A 21,995-nucleotide genomic window follows, 5' to 3' on the forward strand; every position below is an offset into this window, starting at 1 on the left:
TAAATATTTCATCAGTAACTGTGTGTACAGTGATAAATATCCATACCTGGAACAATAGCTACAGTTTTTAAGGCTCTAAACACGCGGAATGTTCTCAAGGCGCTCAGGTTTCCTAAATCTACTCCCATAGTGACGTATCTGCAAAAGTAAACAATGAAATATTTTAAAATGTCACAACTTAATAACAAGCAAAAGAGTTTAGCTTCTACTTTTAACATTAGCATAACTCTACCACTTGACTCCTTTCCCGGATGTTGACGTAGAGAACTCTGCCAAGCTACTGGCTAGGATCTCTACCAAGGCAGTCTCGGCCAAGAGGGTATAGAAATTGTGAACCTAGTGGTTCTAAAGACCCCGGAAATGCTCGTGGGACTGGCACGTCCTAGAGATCAAGGCTGTAGTATCCCGGGATGGCGTCCCGCGTACTGCCTGGAAGTGACGCTGCGAGTGTGCTGGGTAATGTCCTTGAGTGACGGGCAGCCCGTGTGACTGGCAGGTAGCAAATCATTGACAACGATCACTGTCGCAAAAGCGATGCGTGTCTCTCTTCAAGGTGTGAGGACAGGGGTTGAAGCCCTGTGCCTGGTTTGGCAGGATGAGGGAGTTCTTCAGGGCCATTCCCACTGCCGTTTATCTAATATAATGGAGAAAACTGACATAGCCGACTCATCTCGAAAACCAGTTTTTTTTTTCCATAGGGCAGCAAGTCGAAAAATCTGAACTACAGGCATGGTGGAGCTAGTCGACACAGGGAATTGACTCCATCAGCTAGGGCCGTTTCCATTGGGGTTTATCTGAGTTAAGAGAGTTACTACCATGTGCGGACCATGTGTGTTAGGAGAGTTACTTACCATGTGCGGACTAGCTCCGCTATACGTGGAGTTCAGATTTTTCAATTCTCTGCGCTATGAGGCAAAACTGGTTTGGGGGATAGGTCGACTATGCCAGATGTGTCCGTTAGCTCAGATAAACCCCAGTGTGAACGGCCCTTTCGTATCATTTAATTGACGAAAAGAGGAATGCCCAGAGTTACCTTATCTTTACCATTTGGCAGGTCATTTTATATGACCCTCCAAAAAGAACACATTCTAATAATAATAATAATACAAAGTTATGCTTAACATACTTTCAGTAAAAATATTTCGATATTATTCAGTTTGTCGAAAAATATTAGATATGTTCTTCCTGATCTATGCTGTAATGAATATAATTTTTGTGTATTCTTTGATGTTTTTTATTTACGATCCAACATTGTTTCACATTGTAGGCACGTCACCTTTTTTCCCTCCCTCCTTCTAGCATGCCTTCGTCGTGTAACGGTTCGCACACTCGGCGCGCTTCGAGAGGCTGAGTTACGAGTCCCGGTGAGGGAATTGCTCATTTTTCGTGTTTCATACTTCAAAAACATCTAATGACTTTACAGTGGAGCCCGACCTAAAAGGTGGTGGATTAGGATTTTTCGCCACCAGGATTTGGCGATTGGGTCCGCTAATCCCCAGTCGCCCTTTAAAAGAGGAAGCGTATAAGGTATTTGCTCGATCCTTCCAGCATGTCTTCGTGGTGTAACGGTTAGCCCACTCGGCGCGTATTCGAAAGGTCCAGGTTCCAGTCTGGGCGAAGGCACTGCTCATTTTTCACGTCTCCTCCACCAAAATAATCTGATGAGTCTACAACCTGACCTATAAGATCACCGTAAAATAAATTCGCACGTATTTTCGGGCATATTTTCGTCTTTTCTTTTAAAAATTGATTTAAGTGCTTACAGCTAAACATAAATAAAGGAAGATCGTTGATGCGGATATTGTTTCTAATGTCTCGAGGACCAAAGAGGAAGAGAGTGATACTGAAAGTACAAGCGGAGAACATACTGACAATTACATCAGTATAGACACTTGGCTAGAGACAGCAGTAACTTCTCTCAAAATTCTATCGGACTTTGTCTATATGTCACGAAGGTAGGAATTAAACTTTAGCTTTGCGCTACACCGAAAGTGAAAAACGTGCATCTAATGAAAAATATACATACGTATGAATATTTAAGTGGAATGAAAAAAATTATGAACGTATAATGATGAAGTAAATGGTGAAATTTAAGTAGTATCATACAATTATTTCATTATTATTATTATAATTATGAAAAATTATGATTAAATTAAAAATTTTTCTATTATTTAGTATTAACGTTTTAAAAATCTGTTTCACGCATTTCAGTATTCCTTAAAATTAGACAAGATTCAATATGTCTTACCAATTCAGAAGATAATGATACAAAACTCTTCCGAGAATAAAAGATCTCTCATTTTCAGACTCTAACCAGATTCACAAATTATACCAGTGCTAAATTAATAATAGCTTGCTTAACAAGGAAAAACACCTTAACTGAATCAAGGAAGGAAAAGCACTGAGCAAGTAATTCACCTTCTCTATTTAAAAAAATGAAAGTTTACTTTGCTGTTTTCTGTTTAGAGAACGCATTAGATTCTTTGGAGTAGCCGGTTATTCCGGATCCACTCAAAAAAGTAACTGACTGATTTATTACGTTATCAACCATAATCAAATATGATTTCAAAAACTGAATTAACTTCATTTAACGCAACCCTTCCATAACAATACAGCAACAGCAAGAATGCCTTTAATGCTCATAAAAAACTCCAGTAACAAAATATAACATTCATTAACCACACGTATAGGCATTATACTCATCAGCGATTCCATTGGAGGATGACATTGCATTTGTTCTCAATGCCCACAGTATGGTTATTCCGTAAGACAATAGCCAATATATTCAGCAGCTTTTTCAAAGAATTAAAATTAATAATTCTTTAAAATGTCGGAAGCGAAACTACCCCGTAACCGTGGCAGCTAATCAATCGTAAGCAAGAATTTAAAAACAAATCTGAGAAAAATGAAGATTCCCAATAACAAAATTAAGAAGAGAATAGACAGGTTTTGTGGGATTTAACATTCTAATGTGTAGAGATATTAGGTTATTTCGAAGCAGGACATGTAAGAAAGGAGTATGGCTCTCGCCAGGACCCGAACCTAGGACCTATACGCGCCGAGAGTGCTGATTATTGCACAACGAAGCATGCTAAGAAGGCGGGAGAAATACCTTATAAGTAAATCAATTTAAAAAATATTTTTTTTAAAAAACTAGCTTCATGATTGGTACTCGTTTTACTGCCAATTATGCAACAATCTAATATATTTCATGAGCGAATATCTAATAATATTTTTACAACGGTTTTAATTTTATTGCAGCTTTATTATCTAGTCTTATGACTCAGGTGTAATTGAATTATCATTGCTTATCCGAAGTTATAACTGAGCTGTCATTTCAAAGAAAAATTCGCTTTAAAAATGCCAAATACTTTTAGGATGTCTTTTCCGAAAGCCATGATGCCAATTTTGCTCCTAAGCTTTCAAATACTTATAAACTCAATTAGAAGCATAAATTTAATTTTTTAAATTAAAATATTCAGGTTAAAACTAAAACGCACTGAACTCTGATATCCTAGAAGTTACTATATACAATCCCCGATAAAGTTTCGAAAACAGCATTAGGTATTTCATATTGGCGTATTGGTATTTCTTATGCACAAGAAAAGATGGTCAACGGAATTTCTAAAGTGAAACTGTCGATTAATGCCCAATAAAAACTACTAACATAATAAGATCCCTCGAAAGATCGTGCTAAAAACACTTTTGTAATAATTTGGCGAAATGTTGCTACTTTGCTGTTGCGATATGTTTAATTGTACTGAGATTATTTACATATAAAGAAACACTATACACTAAATGTATTCTGCAAACTGATATGATGTAACAATGACTTATATTCAAAATGAGCATTTACGTAATTTTACAAAAGATATTTAATTAAAAATATTATAAATGATATTCCCTTATAACTTAGGAAACTGAAGTTACCTTTTAACTTAACAAACTTAAGGTACACTGCGAAAAAAAGAAATGGGGCAGTTCTACACTGACTACCAATAAGTATTTGGACACCTATGCAAATGACGATATCTGCGGTCCTAAGGTTAAGTCACGGACTCCGCCGGTATATATCGTGTAGGAAACAGCATCGGCTTTAGTCGCATGCAAGATGCCTCGCAGTTCGGAGCTCTCTGATTTCGAGAAAGATATAATTATCAGGTATCACAAATGTGGCCGATCCTTAAGGGACATATCTAGAGATCTGAAGTAGCCAAAATCGACAGTGGCCTATGTGATTAATAAGTGGAAGGTGAGTGGTAATTGTTGGAATGTGCCCCGAGTCGGCAGACCAACGAAACTGGGAGATAGAGACCGACGAGTGCTGTCCAGAGAAATTCGGAAGAACCGCACCCAACTGATGGCCCTCATCCGCGATGAGTTTCAACAGTCATCCGGGTTGTTTCAATAAATACCATCCATAAGGAAGCACATCTGCTTGATTTTCATGGTCGTGCTGCTGCCCATAAGCCTTTGATCACAAAGTCCAATCGCGCTGCTCGGTTAATGTGGTGCAAAGCACATCGAAATTGGACCGTAGATCAGTGGAAACGGGTTCTTTGGAGTGACGAATCAAAGTTGACCCTTTATCGTTCGGATGGCAGGGTCTGGGTCTGGCGTCTACCTGAAGAACGTCTCCTGCCAGAATGCATTGTGCCAACAGTCAAGTTCGGCGGAGGTGGAATTATGGTCTGGGGGTGTTTCTCCTGGCATGGGCTGGGACCCTTGGTCCCCATTCATGGCAAGCTCAACTCCGATGCCTACTGCACTATTTTGGATGACAATGTGATTTCTACGTTGTGGCAGTTTTACGGGTTGGACCCCTGTTACTTTCAGAACGACAATGCCAGTTGTCATGTTTCGACGTTAACCAAGGCTTGGTATGGTGCCAATGGAGTTCATCGAATGGACTGGCCTGCCCAGAGTCCAGACCTGAACCCTATCGAGAACCTCTGGGACGAGTTGCATCGCCGAATTCAGGGGTGCACTACCCGTGCAAAATCGGTGAAGGAACTTCTATGTCTTCTCCAAGCCGAGTGGAAGAAAATACCACTAGCTGTCATACAAAGACTTGTGGAAAGTATGCCCCGGAGGGTCCACGCTGTAATTACCTCTCGTGGAGGCTCTACCAACTATTGATTTTGAATAAAGTTAGTTTTTCTTTTCTATCACAGGTGTCCAAATACTTATTGGTAGTAAGTGTATATCTCCTGTTCTACTGGGACGATTGACTAAATTCAACTTGCGTTTTTCATATCGCGAAAGCGCGACTTAGGATAAGTATCAGATTTATATACAGCATTGTTCTAAAATAGGTATTTTGAAAAAAAAAATGGAACTTTTTGAGAAACGACATGCCAATTTTCCCCCATATTTCGGTTTTACAACTCAAAGTAGGCCTAAATGCCAGGTTTTGAAAAAATCGCAAGAGTAATTTTTAAAAAATTAGCTCTCAAAATTTTAGCGCGTCAATATTAATTGAATTTGATACATGTTTATTAATGTCTCTTTTTATTAAATTTATTTAATAAAATAAAATTTTATTTGATTCTTCCTTTCCCATTTCGAAATTTAGCTTTATTTCAAATAAAATTCACTTTTTTATGATTTATTTTGAAAAATTTGTATTTTAAAATTATTTTTATAAATTTTTCGAAAAACGTTTTGCAATAGAACCTATAATATTTTTACTATCATCGTAAAGCAGATGTATGTATAAGCATACCTGCAAAATAATAGGATTTTTTATTCAAAGTTTCTCATGATTTACATGAATTTACATACTGGCTCGTTTTGCAGTTTTGCATATTTTTTATAATCGATAATAACGCAAAATGTGGTTTACGCACTTTGTTAAAATTATTTGAAAGAATGAACGATCACTTTTTCCCGTTCGTACAGAAAGAAAAAAGTCAAAGGAAAATATGTTACTATAAATTAAGAAGTTCGCCAACTGAATTATTATTGGAGCAAACTGAAAAAAATATGCTAAGGTAAATTTGTGAATTTCTCTGTAAATTTCGCACCAAATTTAATTTAAAAATATAATTTGAATCGTAGAATCGAAATGTGGAAAAAAAATTGGCATGTCATTTCAGGAAAAGTATGATTTTGTGTCAAAATACCTACATTAAAACAATGCTATATAAATTTAATATATATTCTAAGGCGCGCTTTCGAGACATGAAAAACGCAAATTGAATTTCGTCCATCGGCGTAGTAGAACGGGAGACATAGAACTGTCTTCTTCTTCTTTTTTTTTTTTTTTTTTTTTCGCAGTGTTACCTTTTAACCTCAACTCTACCTTATAACTTAACAGGCTAATTCAAAACGTTTAACTCTGTGAGGCATTTTATAGCTTAGAAAACGTTGGTAATGAAAACTTGGAATAACTGAGTATCATAATCAAATAAAATTAGACATGAGACTTAAGGAAATTTGAGACTTAAACATATTACTTACGCTAAAGAAATAACTACAAAATCAAGCCAGTTCCAAGGATCCCGAAGATATGTGAAGCTTTCGAGAATGAATCCCCTAGCTAGCATTTTGATGATGGACTCAAAGGTGTATATCAAAGTGAAGTAAATTCTGTAAAAGAATTCAATATATATCATAAATACATGCTTAACAACAACACATAAAAAGAAATTTTTGATAACAGACTCAAGGGTATATATCAAAGTGAAGTAAATCCTGGAAAAAAATTTAGTAAATATCATAAATATATTCTTAACACCAACATATAAAAAGAAAATTTTCAAATATTCCAAATTTTTTAAACAATAATTAACACTATTAATAATATCAATATTCTTTCATACTTATAATACGTAACACTAAATAAATGCAGATATTAATAAGTTTCTTATTGCTATATTACACAGGTTTCAGAGACTTGATAAATGCATCTAAAATAAAATATAGAATTGATCGATAAATAATCTAAAATCTTAAATTTTGGGAAAATGATACGTAACAAAAAGCTTCCGTTAAAGAATTGGATGATCCGAATTCTGAAATGAATTATCTGTTTTGAAGAAACTTATCCCATTTTTAGACCAGGCTAACTAGATCCTTCTTCAGTAAGCCTGTAGTTATCCCGTCGTTATAAAATATTAATAGAACTACTTCAACTACTATTTATATAGAGCGGAAGCGAATATGAAAAATTTCTCACGTGAAATGCTCAAACCGCACCAAACATTTTGTAGATGTAAATTCAGGCGTTTTTCGGAAAGAACTAAGAAATTCACGCCAGGGGGGTCTTTGGTTTAAAACTCCTGGCCTAATGGGTATTAATTATCTAACTTATAATTTCCATAGTAAAATATTTGTATCGTGTGAAATGATGAACAAAAATTCAGTTTTACTATGTTGTTTGCTGTTTGAGAGAGGGAAAGAAAAATAAAATATTTATATTTTTGATTTCAAATAAAGTTCAGTATTAAATAATCATTAAACAAATGTTGGTTGGGCAATAATTCAATTAAATATTTTAAATACTTAGACCAGTCGTCGTCAAACTTAAAAAATTGGCGACAACGGGACACTGGCCAACTATAATTAAAGAAATGTTAGTTGTGTAATAATTCAATTACATTTTTTAAATACTTAGAGCAGTGGACGCCAAACTTAAAAATGTCCCCTTCTGAGCTACATTGCCATTTTTAAATCTTCCTCTCAGCTACAAAGCAAAAGAACTACAATTTTTTTAAACTTTACGATTGTTTATTGCTTATAGGCTTACATTTCTAGTAAATATGAAATCAATTTTTAATTAAACTGTATACAATAAAAAGAAATTGAAATGGAAATGGACTAAGAAAGAAAATGAAGTGTAGTTACCAATAAATAGCAAACGTAATGACAGTGGTTTTATCAGACTTAATTAACTTTAATCAGAACAATTGAAAACTTTTTTGTCATAAACAAATATTTTAGCTCTGGGAGAGTAGGTAGTGGCTGCCATTCGTATACAGTTGTCAAGTGTTCATCAGTGAGTTTATTTCTGTATTTAGTTTTGATAAATTTCATACTTAAAGAAGAAAACTCAGACATATGTGTAGAGCAGAATATTGCCTACACATGCACAAACTTGGATCAAAATTGGGTATTTTTCTTTAGGAAGAGGGCAAATATTTTCAGAGCTTAAAGAAAGCCATTTTACAGATATATCATCTGAAAATAAATCAGTTCCTACTCTACTGCAGCATTATCTTCTTGAAAATCAAAATGCTCCGTAGCGTTTTTTCAACTCTCGAGAGCGAAACCTATGACATATATAAAATTTGGTACTTTTCCATTTTGCCGATGCAGGCGATAAAGTCACCAATAATAGTACAACCGAAGCTAAACGGAATTTCCTAGCTGGTAACTTTTTAGGCCTTATTTTCGAAACAAGTTGCAGCCATTTCTTATTAGATTGATTGTTTCTTTTAACACAGGCATACAATTACATAAAATTTTTACCAGATAGTTCAGTTTTATGCCCTAAGGAAATTCGCAAATTAAGTCAATTACGGTGCAATCACAAGGCTCACCCGAAGGCGAAAATATAGAAAAGGCAAAGTCAAGGGTTAAATTCATGAATTCTAATGAGAATGCGCTAGCGAAGTAAAGCACTACTGTTTTACATAATTTCTGAGCAAGCTATTCGTACGAATTGAAATAATTCTTGAATTTAAACTTGTGCTCCAGATTAAGATTTAACTTGTAATTAATGTATGTAATTACTGAGATAAGTAGATTTTTTTAGCGTAGTTTACGTGAGATGAGATCATTTGGGTCATGTGATATGAACCGGCGAATCAAGATGTGGAACCATGAAAGCATATTAAATTCTTAAATTAATGTCATTTTACAAATTTATTGTCTTTATTTATTGGCTTTTTACAAAATTTTAAACCATATTAAAATGTTTACGCCTTCAAAATAAAAAAATTCATAGAACAAACATTTGTAAACATTTTTTATGTGTATACTGTATGTTGTCGCCAATAAAGTCTGCTTGGCGAGATTTGCGCCGGCGAAACGGAAAAGTACCTAAACTTTATATAAAGCATTGTTCTAAAGTAGATATTTTGATGCAAACTTCTTTTTCTTTAAATAGCATACGGAGTTTTTTCCATACTTCATATCTATGATTAATTATACCTAAATATTAAATTTCGTAAAATTTGGTAGAAACTTACTAAGACAATTAAAAATTCACTTTCGTGCACATTTTTTAATTTTCGCCAAGAATAATTAATTCACTTTGCGAAATTCTTAATTTATAGTAACCTGTTTTCCTTTCATTTTCATTGCGCTTGAACGCAAAAGAAGGCGCATCGTTCATTCTTTGAAATAATTTTAACAAAGTGCATAAGCCACATTTCGCGTTATTATAGCTTATAACAAGCATGCCAAATTTTAAGACGTGGCAATATATAAATTCAAGTATATCTTGGGAAATTTTAAATAAATAACCATTTTTTTCCAAGTTTGCCTAGAATAATTAATTCACTTTGCGATTTTAAAGCGAGAACAAACTTTGCGATCTATTTTAAAGCGAGAACAAAAATGGTTTAGGTCATAATTCAAAATGTTTCTCGAAAAACGTTATTTAAAAATACAAATTTTAATAAATCATAAAAATGTGTGTTTTTGAACTGAAATTTCGAACTATGAAAGAAGGAATCAGGGAAGTTCAATAAAAAGTGATACAAATAAAGTGATAATAAATACAGAGTGATACAGATAAAAAGTGATAATAAATACAGAGGCTGATCGCATATTTTTCAGACGATTTTGGTTTGCTGCTGAAAAAAAATCTTCTGCTTGGAAATTTTTTAACTGCAACTACATTTTTAAAAGTACTCTGTTTTCATACAAAATGTAACTTTTACTTTCACACGTTTAAAGAAGCAAAGGATGGAAGGCTGTGTTTGTGTTCTTTCCGAAGAAAATTATTCGTATCTAGATATTAAAAAAATATTGTCAAACCCATTGTTTTCCGGTATCAAAAGCTACGATAGCTAATATTGTCAACATCAACGAAAAAAAAGTCAAAATTTTGCTTCAAGTGGAAAATGATTGGAAATACGTATCCAAAGAAAAAGCGGAGTTTTTCGAATGTCACAAAAGTAAAATTTTAATGTTAAAAGAAAATCCTCCAAGTCAAAGGACAGATGCAAAAACATTAAAACGCTCAGTATCAACTGTAAATAAAGTGATTAATGCTGATATGAATCTTAAAAAGGCAAAAAAAATATAATCGCTTTTGTCCACGACATATCGCCGAACGCAGAATGATTTACGAGAAATATTTATCTCCACAGAAATGGAAAAATGTTGTCACAATAGACGAAACATGGGTGCATTTAAATGACTGTAATAAAAAAAGATCCATTTATTATCATCAAAGAGGAGAAAAAAATCTTAAAATATGACTCAAAGAATCTAAAGAAAGTTTCTCTTAGGGATTTATGATTGTCGGTGGTTTTTTTATATAACTGTAAATTAAAAATAAAAAGAATGGAGAAAAGTGTTAAGACAAGCTCCACGTGTTATTAAAAACATATTATACAACCAATTTTCAAATATGAAATATTTCTTTACACACAGTGTGATCAATCAGTAGAACTGCATCATGGCAAAGCAAGCAGCGATGCGTAAAAATCTATTGTTAATTTCCTGGAAAAAATGGAACAAGAAACCAAGGCCGCTCCTTTCACTCATATCCAGATCTATCTCCAATATATTTCTGCGCTTTTGAACTTTTAAAAAGCGGGTTGTCCAATCGTTGACCTACAAACGTAGGGAATCTGTTTGAGAGCAATGGGATAAAATAAATCTTCCGATACTACAAAATGCTTTACTGTCTTGAAAATTACGGTGTATAAAGATAGCAAAGAATAAGGGTTATCAAACAGAACATTTAACACAAAAAATTTAGGTAAAATATTTCTGTAATTACGATAGAATTCGTATAAAAATGTGCGAACAGCCTGTATATATATATATATATATATGAAATGGATTTTCTCATACATTATTTGTGTTGTGCAGCCGGGGCAACAGGAATGAGACAAAGTTTGGAATATAAAGTGATACGTTTATTTTAGCATCCATCTCACAAGCGTTTCTCCTGTACTTTGATACGAACGTGATTATGCAGGGTTTCTACTGCGGCAGCAATACTTCCCTGCAACCTGAGATGTTTCCACGATGGGAATTGTAATGAGGTTTACATAAGTAGATCCCAAGATGGGATATCAGCATTCAAAAGAGAGAGAATGGCCCAAAAACATGGCTTGGGGAAGTGGGAAGTGAAGAATCTGCTGGAGATCTTGGAGAAGAACAGTACTTCTAAAAGCCGTTACCCACTGAATATCAAACTGACGATCTGCGAATCTGTTGGTTATGCTCTATCCGTTCGGTACTCTATTAATGCTCGATGCTTGTGAAAATATGAAGTGACTAAGAAGCAGATCAGGAACTTGTGTGGAGAAAGCGTCCGCAGTCCGACGTGGGATGAGATAGTTTTAGCTGTTTTGACTTGACATATTAAAGACATGAGCTGTGAAGTGACGAGAAAAGCAGTCGTCATCGATTATTACATAGCTTAGCACGTCAGAAAAATCAGCAAAGTGGTTATGGATGGCTTTTTGATCGAAATTTTCGTTCAATTTGTTGAGGTGGGTCTTAACGTAGTCGATGTTCAGATCTCTATGAAGATTTTTGTTCCTGATGAATTAAGGTGCTTCAGTAATGAGTCGTAAAAATTAATTTTGGATGGTTTGCAGTTTTTTTAATTTCGTTACGTTTTGCATTTGCCCAGACAGGCGAGGCATATGAAAAGATGGGACGGATGATGGTGATATAAATACGCTTTTTCCTGGTCATGCTGAGTCCTGAGTTTTCTGTGAGTAGGAAATAAAGTTTCCGCATGATAGCGTAGATTTTTCCTTCTGTACTTTGAGAAGAAGCTCTATTTATAGATATGTGTGCGTCATGGCGCTCATCCAATCAGAGATATTAATTGAAATCACGAGGTGACGCTATCTTCTCATCAGGAGTGTTCTTAATTTCTAGTGATTTATGAGTTTGGCGATTTGGCGGGCGCCAACAGGTTAATATAATTTATAATAAAGAAAGAATTTCGCCAAAATTTAGGAACAGGGATGCAATTTAGGTAGAGAATCACCAACGCATTATTAAGCAATATGATTAGAATTTAATTTAATCAATTGATTTAAAAATATCATTACACACACATATATATATATACCAAACTCAATAAACATTGAAAAGCTAGCATTTTTTATAAAAATAATTTTGAAAAAATTATTCACGCGATTTTTACAAAGTCGGATTTTACTTCAAAATAGCAATGTTACAATAATGTTATATGTAAATTTAATATGTATCTTAAGTCGTGCTCTCGAGACATGAGAAATGCAAGTTAATTTCGTCAATCGGCCCAGGAGAACAGGAGTTAAGAACTGTCCTATTTTTTTATGCAGAGTAAAATGTTAGTGATTATTTACAGCATTATTATCAGAAAATTTTTACTTACTCAGAACTTTCGATAGTAGGGTTAGTAGGAAAAGTCATGAGAATGCAGTTAACGAGGATAGTAGTAATGACAAAGAAGCTGAAGACAGGATGGACCAGAATATAAATTGCCACTCGACGGATTGGATTGAAAGGACTCAACAGGTACAGGGCGTTAGTTGCACTAAACCTAAAGATGTCTTTCCCTTTACTAATAACTACAAAGGTCTGTAAAAGCAGAGTACATTCATATTACAAATTTATCCTCTAAAAATCTAAAATTAATTAACATATGAAATTACAAAATAAAGAATAGTTTAGAAAACTGTGAAAAATGGAACCAAAGTTTGTAGTACTTATCGGTTATCACAACTCATATTTTTTATAATAATTTGCTTTGCGCCAAGAAGTGTTTTAGCCCTGAAACATCTCCAGTGACATTTTATTATTGCTTATCTATTTTTGAAAAGAATACGTTTCAAAAATCTGTAAATATTACTTGAGTCCTCTGTCGCGTTATACGTAATTATCTCCATTAAATGTTTTAAAATTCTCTTTTCAATTATTTAAAAAATAGACTCCCTTATTTCGCGATAAATACTGCTGGGAATCCATGGTTTCGATAATAACGCTCTATCATGGTTTCCTTCGTTTTGCAGAAACACGTGTGTACTACGATTTTATAATAAGAAAACTAATGAGCGGACTGTCTAAATAGAGAACTATTTTATTAACGGTAATTACTACATTCAGTACTAGTACATGCTCTGGCATGTTACTGAGTCGAATCCAGGTGGCCAAGTGAGAGGTTTTTTCTATATACTTGTACAATAGGTGGCGCTGTATTCTAACCTGACAACGTGCAATGACAAAAATGTAAATTTCATGAGCGTTGATTTTGTTATATTTGCCTTTGTACAGCATGCAATTCTTTTGAAGCAAATTAGAGATTTTTGAATTTATTTTGTTGATTATTTACTTGTTTTAGTTTTGTTGATTGTTTCACAATCAACAAAAAACAAACTGGATTTTTAACTAGGATAACCGATAAGTTGCTTAATTCAAACTGAGGAAAATGCAAAAAACAATTGGAATTATCAAATTTCATTAAACATATATATACCTTTGCTTGACATCAGTTATCACAGTTACGCGTCATTTATATTAAGGTTTTGTTGATCCTGCACACTTGAAAAAGAAACAATAATAATTACAATATTATGTCATTTTTAAAACCTTGCAAATTTCGACTGCTTCCTTTTTGGTTATTTTTCACAGCCTAAGATAATTTATGTTGATTTGCAGAAGGAAGCATGACAGACAACTTTAGTTTGAACTTCAATATAGAATCCTTTTCGCTTTCACTCATATATCCGAAGCAGTAGTTGGTGCAGATTTTGTTATATTGATAGTTTCAGTTTTCTCACTTCTTCATCAAATTACAAAATATCTTTATCTTTACAACAGTTTTCTCCGGTTCCACTGGGCCTATTGACGAAATTCAAGTTGCTTTTTTCATGTTTCGGAAGCACGACCTTGGATATGTATTAGATTTATATATAGCATTGTTTTAATATATGTATTTTCGCACAAAATCGGACTTTTCTGACATGCCACTTTGTTTCCATATTTTGATTCTACGAATCAAATTATGCCAAACTGCCAAGTTTTGTAAAAATCGCACGAGTACTTTTTAAAAATTAGCTCTCAGAATTTTAGCTTCTCAGTGTTAATTGAATTTCATGTATATTTATTAATATCGCTTTTTTATTACACTTATTTGATTCTTTCTTCCAGAACACGAAATTTAGGCTTAATCCAAATATAATTCGCACATTTGTTATTATTTATTTTAAAAGTTTGTATTTTAAAATAATTTTCATAAATTTTACAAAAAACGTTTTGTATTATAACAATAAAATTTTTAACATCATCTCAGAGTGGATGTATTTCTAAGCATATCTGAGAAAAATGAGAGTTTTTCTATTCAAAATTTCCTAAGATATACGTGAATTTACATTTTGGCGTGTTTTGAAATTTGGCATATTTAGTATAAGCGATAATAGCGAAGATGTGTTTACGTACTTTGTTAAAATTATTTGAAAGAATGAACGATGAACCTTTTTTTCCTCTCGGTGCATCAATTAAAAAATGTAAATTAAGTAGGTTACTATAAATTAACAATTGCGCCAAGTGAATTATTCTGAAAAATTTCGCCAAGATAAATTTTTTAATTTCTCCATGAATTTCCCGCCGTAAATTAAAAAAATTTAATATCTAGGCATAATTTGTGTCATAGAATCGAAATATGGGGAAAAATGATATCTTACTTCAGAAAAAGTATGATTTTGTGTCAAAATACCTATGTTAGAATGATTGCTATATATATATATATGTGATCCTAAGTTGAGCTTTCGAGGCATGAAAAACGCAATTTTAATTTCGTCAATTGGCCCAGTGGAACGGGAGATACAGAGCTGTCCTTTTTTTTAACAGTGTGCAAGGCGTTCCATATGAAATGGAACACATATTTTAGAGTTTTACATAATTTACACCTTTAATAATTTTATTTACACCGGAATCGACTCGTCAAGCCGCACTTGTCTAACTCGTGTAGCTTCGTTTGGGTTTTCGACGTGATTTAAATGTCACTCAACGATCACTCGACGAACCATGTCGCCTGGTCTTTTGATCAACTAATATTCTCTGTATAATAATTAACATGAGGCTTACGGCTATCGACATATTCAGATTTTACTTCTGAATATTTGAAGAAAGGTTCTCAGTAAAAAAAACACGACCATTGGTGCAACGGGAAGATGAACTTCCATAGCGAACCTTGAAATTCTGAAAATTCAGGTAGCAGTCATCATAACAGTCAGTGATTAATAGCAGTCACTTCAAATACTACTCACTGTAGAAGTTTACATATAGATTTACTCATATTTTTCAAATCATTAAGTCTTACATAAGGCAATTCTAAAATAACTGGCACAAATATAAAGGCAGATAGAGGAAACCATGATAAGCGGATTTATGTGTGTGCGAAACGAGCGTGTGGAAATAGCGCACTGAGGAAGTAGAGAGCTCTCTTCCATCTGTAAGTGACAGCGGTTCTCTGGCGTAAATCGTCCGTCCCACAGCGGTTTTAGACCAGAATGCGTCAAATACATTTAATCTATGGAACTGTGGACAAAAACAAAGCAGATGTCCAAAGGATGGACAGAAAACGATTCCAGAGCTGCAGAATCTTCAACGTTGGAGACAATAACTGTGAGAATATATGACTGTGTGAGAGTGAATCTCGTGTTACCGTTAGTGATCATACTTTATAGCATCCATTATAGAATGGTAAATGATTAAGTTTTTATTTATATTTTACCTGTTATTATCACTTATTTGCTGTTTATATATTCCCTTACGTGTCAGTACTTGCATGCACCATTCTCTTTAGCACATTACATTAAAAAATCATCTTATTTCGGTCCTCTCTACCTGCCTTTACATTTATGCCAGATACACCCTGCATGTACAGTAAGTTTTGATCTTTGAATACGCATAACTCTAAACGCTGCGTTACGTTGTATACGAAATTATAACACATTGTGTTCACCAGTTACGAAAAAGCGGAATTTATAGGAGAGTATAAATTGAGTATGTATGGCTTTCACGAACTTAATTTTTGAAAGAGAAATATTTACTGTACAAAACAGTTTTAGCAGTCTTAAATATCTACTTTAATAAACATTAATTTCCAATAGCATCTTATACAAAAGCATAATAAGACAATACATTGTCACAAGTCTACAAACCTTTGTATTCACGAACTTGTAAGTGACGAACGAACTTGTAAGTGAATTAGATTACAATTGGTTCTAGGAAAAAAAACCCACAGGAAAAAAGCCCACAGGAAAAATGCTCACAGAATAATGCTTCCAGGTATAAATGCTCACAGGAAAAAAGACCCACACAGAAATATGCCCCCATAAAAAAATGCGCACATGGAAAAATGCTCGCTTAGAAATATACTCACACGGAAAGAAGCTCACGTGGATATATGCTCATATGGAAATAAGCCCATTGATAAATAAAATATGTAGAAATATCCTTACATTAATCAATCTTGAACATCGTACATATTCTTGAATTGTTTAAAGAAAAATTATTTGATCATTTGAAAAAATAATTGAACAAATGCTCACATAAACATTTTCAGGGGCAGTATATAAAAAAAAATTAGAACTATAGTAAAATTTTGCATGTACTATAATATTTTATACTACTGCCTCTGTACGACAGTTTTATTCCTTTAACTGCCAACAGTTAATTTTTGTTTTTTTACTCTATTTTTGCATACGTTATACATATATATCTATAGAAATTGGTGTTTGAATGTAGTTATTTAAGTTTGGAGCCAAAAACGTTCTAGAAGACCACAGTTTCTAATCGAAGTGGGAAATCATTATGATGCAGCCTTCGAAAAATCTCCTAAAACCAAAAATTGTTACGAAAGCTTTCATAAGGTACTAATTTCATTATTTAATTGTATCCATACCAGTATGTGGTTTTTATTTGACGGACTCATAAAAGATTTAGCCAGTCAACGTTTATTATTAGCTATTGTAAATACACGGCGTACTGAAGTAAAAAAAAAAAAAGAAAGAAAAAGAAAACATGAAAACTTATATTTGCTAATCGCGAATCACGTAAAAAACTATGATGAAATCGATGATAAAATTAAATATTTACATATATTAACTAATATTCATCACGTTTATGTATTCATAACTTTTTGAAATATATATTTGTGATTTATATATAATAAGGTACTGTACGTAATTTAAATAAAATAATTATTTTTGTTTGCTTATACTTCTAAATGTTTATATTATAAAGTGTGTAACTTATATTTACTATTATTTTATTTTTTAACAATTAAAATTGTAATAATTTTTCGCTGTATATTCTGTTTGATTTTTCTTCCTTCTTTCTCTCCTTTTCCTAATTCAAAACGGCCCATTTGTTAATCTTATATAGCAAATGAATTTACACATAAGTTATACAGTTTTTGATATATATATATATATATACCATAGATGTTTTTGTAATTTAAATATTTTTTCTATGAACAATTCACGTAGATGTACACTATTCAAATCGATTAATTATTGATTGATTAATCTAAGCATATTTCTACGTATTTTATTTATCAGTTGGCTTATTTCCGTGTGAGCATATATCTGAGCTTTTTGTGAGCACTTTTTCTGTGGGCTTTTTTCCTGCGGGCATTTTTCCGGTCACCATTACAATTAAAACAATTTTATATCGCTTTCAGGTACATAAAATTGCTAAAAAACAAGTGATGTATGCTTTAGTGTTATTTTTATGGAGTACTGGAAATGATCGATATTCGTAACGTGACAGAATTACTAGTTCCTTTCTAATGTTTTAATAGTAGAGTTAACAGTTTTTCCCTACTGATGTTCAACGTGAGAACGTTTCCTCAGAGTGCATACTTCAATCCAATAGGTGAGTTCTTAAGCCATAGCTGTTAATCCTGCGTTACAATTCGATAAAGTAGCAGGACAACCCCAAAGAAAAAGATTACATAGGATAAAATCGGGTGATGTTGGGGTACCTGACAAACAAGCCTTTTCATTCCATCTGTGATGACAAATCCAGCGGCTGGGGACTACATTATTCAACCATTTCAGTAAGCAGTTATGCCAGAGAGAGGGCTCTCCACTTTGTTATCGGATAAAATTATCTCGTTCAGCTTCTTAGTTGAGCAAAAACCATACTTGCAGACTATTCAGAGAGAGGGCGCTCCATTTTGTTACCAGACAAAATTATCTCGTTCAGTTTCTTAGTTGAGGAAAACCCATACTTGCAGACTATTCAGAGAGAGGGCGCTACATTTTGTTACAATAAAAATTTTTCTTGTTCAGTTTGTTGTTAAGGAGAAACCATACTTGCAATCTATTCAGATAAGTAACTTCTGTCACACTTAGTTCAGTAAATACGAAGAGTCTGCAAACTTGTCATCTGAATACTGCACCGGAAGCATAAAATTTTGGTGATCTTGGTTCAATCTGTATGTGCGCACGGAGAGTTTTTGATTTCCGTATATGAATGCTTAGTAATGTCAGACTTTTAACCTGCTCTGTAAGATGAGATATGGATCCTTCATTAAACGAAAGTCGTTCACGAAAGTGGTCCTCTTCATGTTGCAATGTTTGGATTACGAAATCGGTACTTTTAATGTTGTCAGTACTTAAAAGGGTTAACATAAAAACTCATAACATCCTGTATACAGTGCGAATGCATACATAGGCATTTCCGTAAAAACAATCCACAACGCCAGCACTGACACTGCTTTTTCGCGGCTGGCCTTCCGAGCAGATATTTTAGGACTATGCAAGAAATATCTTCTCTCACGCATTTTGTATTCTCTGCAGACATCCGTGATTTGACATCCAGTGGTTTCAAATTACATATACCATCTAGGCACGTGATCATGCTAATGTGCCCATGTGCAGCTTGAGAGCTCCCTTTAACATACTACAAAACGCATGTTATACTTTACCACAGATTCACATTTATAAACTACAGAACAGGTACTGTATACCTGATCTACGAGAAATAATAATAAATTATAACCTGGTATTTTTCGAATATTTAATACCTTTAATTGTTATCCTAAGCCAAATGACTAAGTGAAAAACTCATGTCTGATAAAGGGTTCTGCGGCCAAAATCAAACAGATGCCCTGCAGTCAGGTTTAGAAACTGTTATATGAAAATGAAAGTTAAGTGGCGGCTGTGTTCTCCTTCTGTACACACACTGCTTAGTGTAAAGCTTTCAGTTGAGACGACGCTTCTTTCAGGTTTCTTCTGAGACATATCGCCCCAAGCTTAAACGTAAGCTTTAGTTTATAAAATATCAGATGGTTTCACTAGGTAACAAACTTTATTTTAACTGGGGTGCATAATACTGTTTAACTTTCGCTTAAAATAATCGATTGATTATTGAGTGTAAACATTTGACAGCATTCAGAAATAAATCTTTTGATTGTGATGTAACACTCAAAACGTACAAGCATGTCAATGTACTTGGCTTTGTAAGTCAGTATTTTTCCATCATCTACAAAGCATTATTAAAGAGAAATTTATTGATTTGCTTATATGTTTTTATATTCACTGGCAGAGAATAAGATAAACATTATACAAACAGAATAAAACTCTGTGAACATATAATGCAGTAAGTAAATATCTCATTTGTATAAAACTGATGGAAAGAATTGTGTTTTCCCTCCGTTCGAACAGATGTCAAATAGAATCTACCCTTGGACAGATTTTTCGCATAAAGTATTAATACTGAAGTTACAAGCACAAGTTTGTCGCAGTTCCATAAGAAAGATATCATTACTTCTAATAAAGACTGAACAAAACATATATGGCAATCTCAGACTGTAAAATTCAATCAAATCGTAAGTAGCTATCTAAAAATGTAACAGTACTATCAGAAACTTTCCAATTCATTTGGAAATACAATTTATGCCACCCACAGCATGAAAGTTAATTTATTTGCAAATAAATCAATCGACATTTCGCTTTATTTGAATCAATTAGTTTAGTTTTAAGGTTTTTAAGTGGAATTAAGTGCTAATATATTAGCAGGATTTATAGTTAACCTTTCTTAAACTCGTTAACTAATTAGTTTGACTAACTAATTAAAGTTAGTTTAACTTTTGTTCCACTACAATTTAGGTTAATTTATCTCAAGTTAGAGGTTCTTATGATCCTATTCCTCAGCAGCGTACTACGATTATTTTCCTGAAATTTAACTAAGATACTAAGTAGAAAATTCTTCATGTCATTAAAATTCAGCGAAAGAACGAATCACAGTACTGGTTTTTGAATTTTCATTTCATTTAATGTGTCTGTACCAGACATGATAGTGATGCAATTTTTTTCTCTACAATTCATCACCGTTGCTTTGCAGTTACGTGATTCGAAAAAGCACATTACAGCTGGTCAATATCAGCTAGTTTTCACAGTACTGGAATTTATATAAATTGCTAATTCAGATAAGGCAGGCTTTATTGACTAGAACATTTTCAGATTTCTGGTGTCATAAGAATTACACTGTTTGAATGCTGAACTGCGTGTTTCTAAGGGATAAAACACGAATTTGTATGGATTGTAGCAATTCAGCTCATTTAATTTTGGTTGTAAAATCACAAACTTATTCACCCTTTGATTTTCATAGTACTTGTCTATCTCCTCGAGGGGCGTGGCAATGACATCAGGCGTGAGCTCGTTGAGCAGGTATTTGGGCAAGGGCATTCCGACCGCAAGGTTGGGATCGGGCTCCAACGCCTCTTCATGATCCATCCCCCTCGCCTCGGGGTGACGATCTGAGTGATCATCCCCATCCTCGCCTTTCTGCGCATGCTCCTTACGGGCTTTCTCCTCGGCAATCCGGGCCTCGATGGCCGCAAGAGACTCCCGAGTGAAGGGACGGAATGTAGGAACCACCTCTTCGTCGGACTGATCGTCGGCGGACATCACAGATCTCCTGTTCAAAGAACTTAGTTACTAAGGAATATATCAGAAATAACAATCAATAAAAGTACTCAATGAACATATGCAAAATAATATCCCCTCAAAAATACATCAAATATATATCAAATAATTCCCATTTAAAAGAAATTTAATGTATGCAAAATAATGCCATTTTTTATTGCTTATGTAAACTAACAAATGAATTTTGCAGCTATTGAACAATCAGGCGAAGAAAAAATTAAGAACACCCGGTAAATAACAGTCTAACAAGAATTTGTTACCAAATGAAAAGCATGATGAATATTAACTGTCATCGTGCTAATTTAGAATTCAAACAACAAAAAGCAATGTAATATTTGCAAATTTTTGCAGAACTAGTTTCGATGGTTTTAGCGAACCATCATTCTCGTTGTCAAACAGCAAATAGTTTAATTCCTTCATCATGCTTTATATTTGAAAACAAATTTGCTAAATTAATTGTTAATTTATTTTGAAAAATATATAAATTTTCTTTTTTTTTTTTTTTTTTTTTTTTTTTTTGTATTTTGAAAATAGCGTAATTAAAAATTATCTTAAGCTAAAATTTATAAAACATTTCAGAGGAGTTTTAAAGTAACTGTTTAAAAAACTTCAGTTAAAAGTAATGATCAATTTGTAACTTTAAGCACTTATTATACATTGTGCTTTAGGTAAGTTTGCACAAACTTCTGAGAGCGACAGATTGCAAAAACGTAAATCAGAAACATATAGTGATGTGGGTTCGGAAGTGTAATGCTCATGCGATAGATAGCGTTATTCGGCCGTGAGACTGCTTATATATTCCTTCATGATAATTCTTTGTAACTGTCCACTTGGAAGGTCATCGGAGTTAATATGCTTTGATTAGGA

At 33.6% G+C, this 21,995-nt stretch overlaps 1 protein-coding gene across 10 annotated transcripts in view; it reads right to left on the minus strand.

Annotated features, from left to right (window-relative positions):
• LOC118184991 (sodium channel protein para-like) overlaps nucleotides 1-21,995 on the minus strand; it is a 610,313-nt gene that overhangs the window by 200,885 nt on the left and 387,433 nt on the right. For all 10 annotated transcript variants that reach the window (XM_085811116.1, XM_085811114.1, XM_085811112.1 and 7 more), the window contains 4 exons: nucleotides 20,796-21,120; nucleotides 12,563-12,768; nucleotides 6,463-6,591; nucleotides 47-138 (listed from right to left, as the gene is read on the minus strand). In XM_085811116.1, the coding sequence (XP_085667242.1) occupies nucleotides 47-138; nucleotides 6,463-6,591; nucleotides 12,563-12,768; nucleotides 20,796-21,110 (742 nt within the window). In that variant the 5' untranslated portion in view covers nucleotides 21,111-21,120. The remainder of the gene's footprint in view (nucleotides 1-46; nucleotides 139-6,462; nucleotides 6,592-12,562; nucleotides 12,769-20,795; nucleotides 21,121-21,995) is intronic.

The sequence above is a fragment of the Stegodyphus dumicola genome, chromosome 2, assembly GCF_044657685.1.
Source record: "Stegodyphus dumicola isolate Sdum_Otavi_A_Nest chromosome 2, ASM4465768v1".
In the NCBI taxonomy this organism is placed as follows: Eukaryota; Metazoa; Arthropoda; class Arachnida; order Araneae; family Eresidae; genus Stegodyphus; species Stegodyphus dumicola.